This window comes from Tyto alba, unplaced genomic scaffold (genome assembly GCF_018691265.1).
Source record: "Tyto alba isolate M040663 unplaced genomic scaffold, T.alba_DEE_v4.0 Super-Scaffold_20, whole genome shotgun sequence".
Classification (NCBI taxonomy): Eukaryota; Metazoa; Chordata; class Aves; order Strigiformes; family Tytonidae; genus Tyto; species Tyto alba.
In genome coordinates, this window is record NW_024881283.1 from 9,790,983 (window position 1) to 9,802,467 (window position 11,485).

The window sequence follows — 11,485 nt, forward strand, 5'->3', positions numbered from 1 at the left end:
TTGAGAGTAATTCAGAGATTTATGAAAAAGTGCTGCAGTTTTCTCATTGAGCTGCTTTCATGTCCTCCTAAATGTACAGACACGTCAATTAAGAAAAATCATGCAATTGATAGATCAGTTTATATTTAAAATATTTAATGTAGTTACGAGCCTACTGTGAAGCAGTGTTCTTTCCCAATAACCATGGTCAGGTGAGTTAAAAGTGGCACTAGCACTTTAAAACCAATTCTACTTGAAAATATTTTACCTTTCACTTGGTTTAGATTGAAACAAAGTATATAAAATATTTTACCTTTCATTTGTTTAGACTGAAACAAAGTATATAAAAATCTTTGAAAGCCTGATTATTATTGTTTTAGAAAGCAAACAGTGGTAACATCTTCAGAAAAAAAGTAGATGCTGTATGTTTAGCATGAAACACTTGCCCAGTGTTTGTTGAGCTTTAATTATGAGAGTGGATGACAGCAGACTGATGACAGCACACTGTCATCTAGAAAATATAGTACCAGTTTTTCCATATGTAAGAAGACTTGGGCGGTGGGCAGGGAGTAAAATCTCCAAAGAGGAAAGAAGGTTACGTAACCCAAATGTGCACCCATTAACAGTAAATCAAGTTTCACCTTCACTGTGGAACAATTTTCTTAAATACTCTCAAGAAGGATCAGTGGAATAAAAAGATAAAACTGGCTATATAAATGTCAATCTTTATTCGGTCTCCCAGTGCAGTACATGACACGTGTGCTCCAAATGAATAGAAAAAACCAAAAGTGAACAAAAAAGAAGACTGCTGAAGAAGGATCTCAGGGGTTAGGACATCGCTTTTGGAAGGGGTATATTGTCCACTTCATGGATGCCATCTTTGTCAATGAACCGGGCATTGAAAGAAGTCAGATTTAGGATGAAGCGTTTCTGAAGCTGTTCAACAAAAGACAAAGACAAGAGAGATGAGATTCATTCAGGGCTTAAATAAAAGAGGTGAGCATAATTTAAAGGGATATACTGTTGGACATCAAAATTTCCATCCTGGTTCAAATGATCTGAAATATTAGGAACTAGAGTGTTTTTTTTCACTCAGGAATCAGTTAGTGTGAGTTTGTTCTCTGTTACAAGACTATCTATGTTAGACAAGCCTAGGCTAGAGATGCAAAATACAGAAGCCTGTTAACAAGGTCAACATATGAGCAGGAAGACTAGAGTGGGCTACAACTGAGGGCACAAAGTGTACGTAGCAAAAAGATACTTCAAACAGAACCTCTTTAGAGTACTTCTTCCTGATGTTTCCCCAGATGTTTCTTCCCAGTTACATTCAATTCAATCTCTTAAAAACAAGGATAAAGAATATTTTCCTACAATAAACGCCTTGGAGACTGAAAGCGTATGCTTATGCTAAAATTGATCATGAACTTTAAGGTCAAAGCTTTACCTCAGTCAGATATCACTTCACAAGCTGGGAGAAGAGTATGCTTAGAAGTATATACTAGTTAAGTGTCATACAAGTAACAGAAGGATGATTGAATTGTGTTCAGGAGAAAGAAAAGGAAGAAGTCAAAGACTGTCTCTACCAATATTATGCTAAGCATGGAAGAAACAGAAGAAAAGCAATTAAGCCTCAGGTTTACATTCTGGAGGTCATGAACCATGTTAAGACAATGCAAGTGCCCACAAATACTTTTCTTCAGTAGCTATTCCACATCTGGTCAATGTGCATTTATTATCCCTTCTGGCAAAGACAGCAAAAAATGCGACAAGAGGAACAGGAAAATATCAGCAAATGAATACAAACAAACATTCCTTTCTTGAGATCATAAGGGCCTAAGTTTGGCAACTCACCTCCTCTAGACATTTTTTTAGGAGCTCCACAGCTTCCTCACGTGTGATACCTGAAAGAGAAAATATCCACAGATTGATTTAATTAGAGGCCATCTCTCTCAACAGAAACTTTATTAAATTTAAACAACTTTTCAGCTGAGCACCAAAACCTCTCCTTCCCAGCTCACAGAAAACACTTTCCAGATGTACTGAGGACGCTCTGCACCAAAGCACTCACACTGCAACAAGCCATTGAGAATCGATTTGTTACACTGAACGGGAAGCATGACGGAATTTTGCCTCCCATGGCCAGGGACTGGGCTTCGGAGAAGTCCAGCCGTCTCTCTCTCCTCGAGTTTATTACAGTTTTAAATCAGCTCCATCTGTCCACAGCCGGCTGCAAGTCAGTGACAGTAGGCAGAGATTGGTTTTAGTGCTACGTTCCCTGCTGGGTATTAGTTTTAATAATGGGAAAGGCACGTGTGTGATGCCCCTGCTATTCTCACACATTAGGATAAAATCCAGCACTCTATAGGGATGACAAGCCATGACAACGTATTGTAGCTCACTATTTTTCTCTTTTCATAAGGCATGGTGAAAGTGGAGCGGTGTGATTTTCAAGGGACATGACTAGAAAACAGCTAAGGTCTGTGGATCTCACAAAACTTGTTTCTAGAGTTTGTTCCAGACCTGCATTCACCGTTCAGGAAGAAGTCCTATTAGAATAAAATTGTCAGTTTATAGATACGCTTCTTGAAGGAAATAGATGAAAGGATTACTAAGCGAACATCTCTGCTGTAAGATTAAACTCGGCTTTGCACACAGGGGTAAAGTAGTTTTGTAGCTAAAGCCAAAGATTTCAGATTAACAATATTCCAACTTCTGTATATTTCCTCATCTGTAAAGTAGGGATGGGGCCGCCTAAGAACTGGATTATGATTCTAAAAATTAAAACTTCAGACAGGTACAGACAGACACAAGAATTATGATCAACAGCTACCACATGCATAAAACCAAACCAACCAATCTTCATCACCACCACTTCAGAGTACTGAAGATAATACCGCTAGGAATATCTTTTCACTTGTATGTTTTTAATGTATCACACACAAAGCCAGTCCAAGATATGGAGCAATAGGATCTGGGACTGCCCTCTGAAGATTGATGCTCTGTGAAAGCATACACGTCATAGCCAACAGACAAGCAAGTAGAAGATAAAATTATCAAAATGCCATTTATTAAAAACAGACTACTAGCAGCTAATGGTCCAGGAAAGTCTAGTCATGTTTTAGAATAAACTGAAACTTCCTTCACTTAGTCTGTTTTGCTTTAAACAGGAAGACACACTTTAAGGAGTTGACTAGTTTCACATTACCATTGCAGCAAAACCAGAATAAATGTAGCTTTCAAGACTGCCTTCTAACAAAAAGTCAAATTCACATCTGTAGCATCACAGCAATTGCGCTGGACCACCTGCCTTGGTGAATGTCACACTCTCAGTTTAAGCCTTCAGTTTATTAACTGGTAACAGCGGAATTCTCTTCTCCATAGACTCCACTTACCTGGCTTGTAATAGCGGTCGAGGATGCTGAGGGTAAGGAATGCACCGTATCCATGTGCTGCAAAAGGAGCTTTCGCCAGAGCCGCAAGGTAATCCATGTAATAAAGGGCAGGACCTTCGTGGTCGTCGTAGCCAGCCAGGAGCAGGTTGACATGGTAAGGGGTCTACAAACAGAAAGGACTTTTTCATTAAAACAGCCACACCCAGATCTTTGAATTTTAATTCCCCATGCCACCTACAGAACAGCAACGTAGTTGGTTTCACAATTCTTTGCCATAAAATGCTACCAGCAACTACATCAATGCTGTCTGCAGGAGATTATGGGTCTCAATCTAAAAACGATTAGGTCTTTTGGTAATGTGGAATTCATAAGCAAATAAAAACATAAAACTTTGATTCTCCTGAAAACTAGTGTGGGTTTTTTTTTGTTTTTTTTTTTTTTTTTTTTTTTTAAAAAAAACCTTTCATGGCACATTCAAACTTAAGAAAACTTTAATTATGTTTTCACACCAGGTTCTTTCATCTCAACATAAAACTTGTGGATTTTTACTGTCAACATGTGAGCACAATGTGAACATTTTGCAGTTTATAAGAACTTCTTTGTTAATTTAGCATGCTCTTTTCTCAGTCACACTACTGTTAACCGTAGACCATTTTAGCACGTATGAAAGCTTACATACAGTGCAAAGTTATATACAGTGCTACGCTGTCTTGTTAATTGGCAGTTAGATTTTTATTGCACATACCAAATTTAATCTTTAATATTAGGCTAACTTCCCCAAGTGAATGAAGAAGATCCAAGGACTTGGTTTATTTCTATTCAAAACTGACTGCTAAGATACTGCAACACCATGGTAGCAGTAGCTTTTCAGTTTGGTTGGAGAGAGTCGTCTTAAACTAGGCATTTAGTCTGCCTGAGCTGCCGTCTTCCCTGATTCTTGACTTCAGTAAGTGCCTATCAAATGTGACTGAGAAACACCTACCTGTTATCCAGAAAGACCATGTAAGCACATTAATGTAACCGTGCCTTTTTATTGTGCTGTACTAGCGAGTTTAGCAATTCCTTAGCCGTTTCCTTCTTGGTTTAGGTTTAGTGTGTTCACCATAATGAACAAAGCAGATGTCCCTACGCATCTTCTTCCAAGATGTGTACTTTATAAGATCATGAAACATGCATGCACTGTTTTATTTTTAAATGCAGGCTAGAAAATTCTGGAATTGTATATATTTTTTAAAACAGCTTTTATACACTTCCAGTATTTTCATATTTACATAATGTTTCTTATTCAATTAATCATCCTAACAGGGTATCTCTTGAAATGCTGGAAAGCCTAGATCAACAAAGCAACAAAATACGAAAAAAATGATGATGAAACTAACAATTGATTAGAACAAGCAAGCACAATTTCGCCCTAAAGCCAAAACATTAACTTTATCATAGGAAAAAGTTCGTTTTGATACTAAGCACAGTGAATTTGCACTCCAAAAAAAAAAAAAAAAAAAAAACCAAAATCACAGGATACTATAATTTTACTTTCACCAGATAGTAAGAAAGAATAAAGCAGGCTACAGCTATATATATATCAAACATATCACTGTAAATTGTGTGATTTAATCTTCAAAGCATTCGAGAATATTTGGAAACAAGTTACCATGCAGCTGTATTCATTTAATTAAGTCTGTATTTCATCATTTATTTATTCTGAAACATCACACAAGTTGGTATTTAAGAGCCATGACACAAGATCACTCAAATTATTGTGTGACTTTGAATTACCAACATTGGCATATGCGAGATACTCAACCATAAATAAATGGTGTTACACAGACTTAAACAAATCTGTAAGCTGTTTTCCAGTTGCGAGTTCTCCTGATAATGGTCTGAGACAACTTCTTAAAACTCAAATGTAAATTGAGTGTCCCTCATGCTGCCTTCCTATTATTTAAGGCAGGATATAAACATTAGAAAATATACAAAATCTATTTACTACTTCCATGATTACAAATTAAATTTGCAGACTGCACCTCTTAGTCCTGTCCCAGTGAGACTAACACTTCTATGGTGGGGCTGGTACTCCTTGTACATCTCAAGCCTCTTGTCCATTCCAAAGGCAGCCCTGGCTTTTGGAACTAAATCCATGCTGACAGTTTTAAACCCTTCAGAAGGCTGGTGTGATTAAAGGGTTACCAAATGAGTGGATGACTGACACTCCAGGATAGATTAGATTTCATTTTTTTTTTCTCCCTCCAAACTTAACCTTCATATTAGAGGCAGTATTTCTCATCCCAAGTAGCTTTGCACTTTACGCTGTTTGATTTAAAATAACTACAGCAATTAAGAGATGTGTGAAATTCTTCAGAATTCACAGCTGAAGAGAACAGTTGTGATAAATAGACTAAACCAACAAGATCAGCAGCGGGAGGCTGGGCGGTGACAAGCAGCGGTGTGACATCTGGCGGAAGCCAAAGTCACAGCAAGGGGGAAAGGTGGGCGCGAGGAAGCATCCTGCCAAGCGTGGACAAGGAGAGAGGAACTGGCAGTCTTCCTTTGGACTCAGGCCAGACCCTGTCACCTATAATTAAACATAGCATCACAACAAGAAACTGAGCTTCAGCGCGTTTTAAATGTACTAAACCCCGCACTTGATTCAGCAGGTGAACCGGGTGAGATGCTGGAGTAGGTAACAGCGGAGGAGGAACTACAGCACCACTCGCCCACGTGCAAGCCAGTTGGCTCCAAAGCAGTTTCTAGGTTTCCCTCAATTGCAGCATATAAACGGAAATCAACAAAGATTCTTTTCAGATCCTACTCTGAAGCATAAGCCCCACGTTTTAAAAAGAGAAATGTCATGGAAAACCACATGTTGACCATTCAGTAAAAGAGCACAGTAATGTAATGGCCTTAAGTTACAAGCCCAGTGCCTTTACATTTGATATTTTCCACCAAAGAACAGCTTCAAGGCACTGTCTTACAAGACAGTCATCCTCAAGATATCAGGAACTCGAACTACATCAGCCACAAGGTTTATAAATTAAATCAAACTAGATAACATAGGGAGGAACCCAGATTGTGATTAACAATGCAGAGCAAGCTCTGTTTTGGGCAGGGTATACAACAGTATAATGCCCAAAAATCGACTGTTTCAGTGCTAGCCACTCCCCTTCACACACCTCCCAGCCTTCCAGAACAGACACGGCTTCACATGGTGAGTGGCAATACAAATTACCTTTCCCCCCATCAGACTTTTTACTTCTAAACTATTTTCCTCCTCCTGACAGGAGGCAGTGGCATGTTTAACCTTTTCATTTTTTATCATCCACATAATTAAATTAATAGCCTCCAGGAATGCTATATGCAATTTAAATAGATACAGAGAGCTAGTGTCAATCCTTCTGGTATCCCACATATTATGACAAAAACGTAACAAAATTCACAGGAAAAAAATTCTGATGACAAGGTTTCTATCATCAAATTCTAAACCCCATAAACAAATCATTAAGTGCCCTGTTTAAAGAAAAAGAGTCCTCCCTACAGCAGAGATCACTGTAGTGTGACAGCAGTGTCAGAGTGCGCCACTTGCTCCAGGGCATTGCCATCTGCAACAGCGCAACATTTTGTCTCCGGTAAATAAACACATCTGCCTTTGCCAGTGTCCTCCCCACTGAGCTGCCCATCTGGAGCAGGTGAGCTGGAAGACAGGCCTGGGCTCAGGAGAGAGACGGGGAGGATCAGGCCTCAAGGGACAGGGCACAGAGGAACACTAGAGTGCCACATCCTGCTGGCCACATTTACCAAAAAGCCTGTTAAATTACTCCTGTTAGTGGTACTTTAAATTGTAAGAAATGGCTGCTTCTACTTAGGTGGGCAGGACATTCAGCGTCAGCCTCACCTACTCCATCTGTGCAGCTCAGGCGCCCTTGAGACGAGCCACCAGCACCAGGCAGCCGACAGCCATCTGAGCCAGGCACCAAGCAGGATCACAGCTTCGCCTCAACCTCCAAAACTGCACAGAGCTCTACAAAACACACACAGACTTTCCGAACCACATCTGAGCAAGAACTAAAGCAAGCAGCATCACTGCCAACCACCATCTACCGACCACGCTTAATCCATGCAGTTGGCTGAAGTCATTTAAACCAGAAGAGCAGGTGAGTCTGAGGCAGGACCCTGCACTCACTTCTACTGACTCGCTCTAACTCTAGCAACTTGAAAACTTGCACCCTTCAGCTGTCATCCGTGTCAGAGATGAGAACAATGATCTTGGGTTGTTCCTGCAGGTGAATTCCTGAAGAAGGGTCTGGGCCTCACTCAGCACATGGGTAATTCTCAACAGTACAGCTCTGATGTTAATACCAGCCTCTGTTTGCTACTGTAAAACATCACTTCAGAAGGCCTGTGCACTACACTGCTAGAATAGCAACGTAATTTGTCCCGTGCCCTCTCCCTGACAGTTGTTCAACTTCATTCTCAACATCCTTTTTCTTCCTGTTTTCTTTCACATAGCATGTTGAGAAGAATGCTAATGAAATGCTTTCAAATCTTGGATCTTTAAAAGTCCATCTGCCCCTTTATGACATCATTTTCACACTTTGAAAAAATTTCTACGAGAAAAATCAGTAATTGCAGTTTAGTAACTTGGAAATACAGCTCCAACTTGGATTTGTTATTTACTGAAAGCCTCGTGTTGCTGCTTACAAAAGGCACTTGTTTTGCTAAGTACATCAAACAGCTTTGCTCTATTAAATCATTTTTCAAGAAGATTAAACGGATTCAGTGCATTTGCATGAAAACTGACAACCTTATCTCGATGTTAAAGAGGCTTAATTCACTTAGCTGTCTGCTGTGTTTGCGACAAAATGTTTACTGGGCCCAAGGCTGGAATTTTACGACCATAGTTGTATCAGTTATTGATAAATGATGTGATGTTTTTTAAATAAACAAATCAAGTTATATTTTAATAAAACATCCTTTCAGCAAAGTGAATTTGTCAGTAAAGACAGGAGCTGCCACCTTTTTCATCATTCCATTACTCAAAAATGGAAATTTTCCCCTGTAAGCCTTTGCCAAAATCTTTCAGCTATTACTCACTCGACTCCGAAGATAGTCAGCTAGGTTTCGTCGTGTAAAGTTTGCAGCTGCAGTAGGAGACAATTCATAACCTGGAGAAGAAATGTGTGTATTTGATAACAGTACAAATCCATATTCATGTTTCACTTCCTGACTTTCCAATCCTATTTTGAAATAACAAGGCATTTTTTAGTGACAAAGCGTTATGACATATGGCTAATTCCAGTTTATTCTGAATGCTACAAGCATGAAAAGGGTCCTCAAAATCCAGGTAGCTCCTATCTGTATAGATCATTAAAATACATAGCTACAAAAAATTAAAATACTGTGGGCATGTAGCCTGAATTTTTCAGTTTGTTATATCAGGAAAACTAGTAACAGTTGTCATGCAATGGACATACTAAAGAGAAATATTTTACTAACAAACCTATTATTGTGTCATTTACATTACAAATAAGTTGCTGGGCTTTGGATAAACCTCTCGGTTTATGCTATATAATCAAATCACCATTTCTTCCTCCTGCTCTCATTACCACCTTTGCTTGATACTAAAAATGCAGAAATCCTTAAAGTTAGAGAAGCTTTGAGAACAGCACTTTACACTAACTTTCAGCTGTAAACTGTACCTATCACTAACTCTGCTTGCAAACCCTCAGGGAGTAACTGTTCTCCTTCACTCACCATTTCTCATTTTGTAGAGTTGAACATTTTTCTGGATGTATTCTGCAAACTGTACAGTGTCTCCAGCCTCCCCAACACACAGGAGTAAGATCTTTTCACTCATCTTAAACATTTTGTCATGGTCTAGACAAAGAAAAATGACATTAAGAGCCATGGTCACAGGAGAGAATAAATTATTTTGCCAGTATCGTAACACATCATGACTTCATTCAGAAACATGAAAGAGACTTGGATAACTACAGTATAACCTTAAACACTACGAAAAAAGTCTTCCTGAGAAAACCCTAACACTCAGCTTCTCACAGTTGGTGGCAGAGTACACAAGATTTGTTAAACACATCACCAACAAAAACAAAGCTAAAATGCACAAAGTGCTTCCTTCTTAAAGGGAGGCATTTCATAAATACACAGTCTTTCTTCTATAGAAACAAAGACTAAAACTTCATACAGAATATTGTGTTCAGACAAAGTTTAATATTATATGTGGTGCCTCCTGGGTTCAGGAATAAGAATTTTGCTGTGACCATTCTGTTTTATCTAAACATACTGCATCAGAAGCAAATCCTTTAGTATATCAACTGAAATATCAACACAGTGAACAAAATCAATCTCAGGAAATCCAGAATCAAATTCCCTGTCAAACGATCCCCTCTTCCTGATATCCAGCACTGTTTCAAAAAATAGTAGACTGGCACTCAGATATCCAAAAGAAAAATTCCAGTAGCTGTTGGTGTGAAAGGAAGACCACTTCTCTATGAAGGCAGGTCTATGGAACAACACTAAACCTCTACCTCTGAACACCACTTCCAGTTTGGTAACTGCTGCTGAGTAACCTCTGCTGTGAGACAGGTACGAAGTGTCACAATCCTCTAATACGATTTCAAGGGTTATTAAAGTACCCAGCAGCTGCACAGCAGCTGCAGGTTTTGAGAGTTCAGGAAAGGCCACTGACACTGACCAGCCCTCGCAATCTATTTACAAATTAAATCAGGAATTAGTAAATGCCACTATTCTAAACAAATACATGAAATTTGTGGGGCTTTTTCCCTTCCAAAAGACAAATAAATCCTACATTTCAAGTACATTTTCCTTAAAGTTTATGTATAAACCTAAATTGTTTATTTGTATTTCGTGTGTGCCACCACATTTCACAGCCAACTTTCTAACGCTACTCCACTTTTACAGACCTGAAGTGAAATATTTTAGGTAAAAGCACTGGTAGCTGTAACATTCATGATTTTATGGGATGTTTGTTAATACTACAATCTATAACCTAAAAAGAAAAGCTTCTAAACCATGGTATTTAGAATACAAATATCACTACACCTCGTAAACAACCTTCAGTCTAGGTTATTGCAACAGCAGGCAGAAAAGTTCATTTTTGAGAATTTCAAAGGCTTGATAACCTTCCAGATGTTTTATCACATAAAGAATGATACAGTTTGGCTCATACGCTATGAATTTCACTTGTGCTTTTACTTCCAACATTTCATTTTTTTTTCCCACGAATTACATTTTAGCAGTGAACTAGACACAACCAGCCATTTAATCTCACCTCTCGTTATCCCCGTGCAGCTTTTTAGCGCACCTATACTGTGGTACAGAGCACGGTTCGGGTTAACAAGTCATCGCTTACCTGAGCCGGCAAATTAACGCGACAGCCCAACGCCGCGCAGTCACACCGGCTCAGGCTTGGAAACTTCTCTCGGAGCAAGCGGCCCTTTGAGACAGAGCCGGGCCAGCAGCCCCTGCAGTGACTGAAGCCCGAACTGAATCGTTCGCCAGCGCCTCCCTTCCCCCCTACCCTGTTTTAACCGCCCTTCCCCAGCCGCAGCCAGGAGCTCAGCCCCGGCCGCTGCCTGAGGGCCGGAGCCCCGGGGCGGCCGGGCCTGCCCTGCCGGGGCCAGCGGCGGGGCTGCCCCCGGCCCCGCGCGGGCCCGGCCTCTCACCGTGCTTCATCTGGACGATGCTGGAGGCTGCCACCGTGTCGGCGGCCACCAGGACGTAGTCGGGGCCCTGGATGCCGATGAGGTACTCCATGGCGGGCCGGGCCGTGACACAGCGAAGCGCCGCCGCCTCCTCCTCCTCCCCCCCCTTTCCCGCCCCCCCTCCCTCCGGCGCCGTCGCGCGGCGATGACGCCGCCGCTCGCGAGAAGCCGCCCGCGCGGGGGGCGCGGTCACGTGGCGCGGCGGCCTGGGGCCATGGCGGCGGCCGCGGCGCAGCCGCTCCCCCAACCCCAACCCCGCTTTCTCGCCCTCTTCCCCGCGCACAAGCGCCGGCCCTACCCGAGGTGCAGCTGGAGGGGGCCCGGGGGCGGCGTGAGGCGCCGGCGGGTCCGTGCACGCCGCGGGCCGGAGCTCCCTCC

General features: G+C 41.2%; 1 protein-coding gene across 1 annotated transcript; it reads right to left on the bottom strand.

Annotated features, from left to right (window-relative positions):
• Window positions 1–684: 684 nt before the first annotated feature.
• PSMB2 (proteasome 20S subunit beta 2) lies at window positions 685–11,219 on the bottom strand. Its single transcript, XM_042793828.1, has 6 exons — window positions 11,069–11,219; window positions 9,120–9,242; window positions 8,460–8,530; window positions 3,372–3,534; window positions 1,831–1,880; window positions 685–915 (listed from the first exon to the last, which is right to left on the bottom strand). The coding sequence occupies exons 1-6, from the start codon at window positions 11,157–11,159 to the stop codon at window positions 808–810; spliced, it is 606 nt and encodes a 201-aa protein (XP_042649762.1). The 5' UTR covers window positions 11,160–11,219; the 3' UTR covers window positions 685–807.
• Window positions 11,220–11,485: the final 266 nt, after the last annotated feature.

Bases quoted from the DNA above. Each gene is read 5' to 3' on its own strand.
- PSMB2 (XM_042793828.1), bottom strand. From the start codon at position 11,159: ATGGAGTACCTCATCGGCATCCAGGGCCCCGACTACGTCCTGGTGGCC. The intron at 3,535-8,459 runs GTGAGTAATAGC...TTCTGTTTGTAG, and splicing joins CTGACTATCTTCGGAGTCGA to ACCCCTTACCATGTCAACCT. The intron at 1,881-3,371 runs GTAAGTGGAGTC...TTTCTCTTTCAG, and splicing joins CGACCGCTATTACAAGCCAG to GTATCACACGTGAGGAAGCT.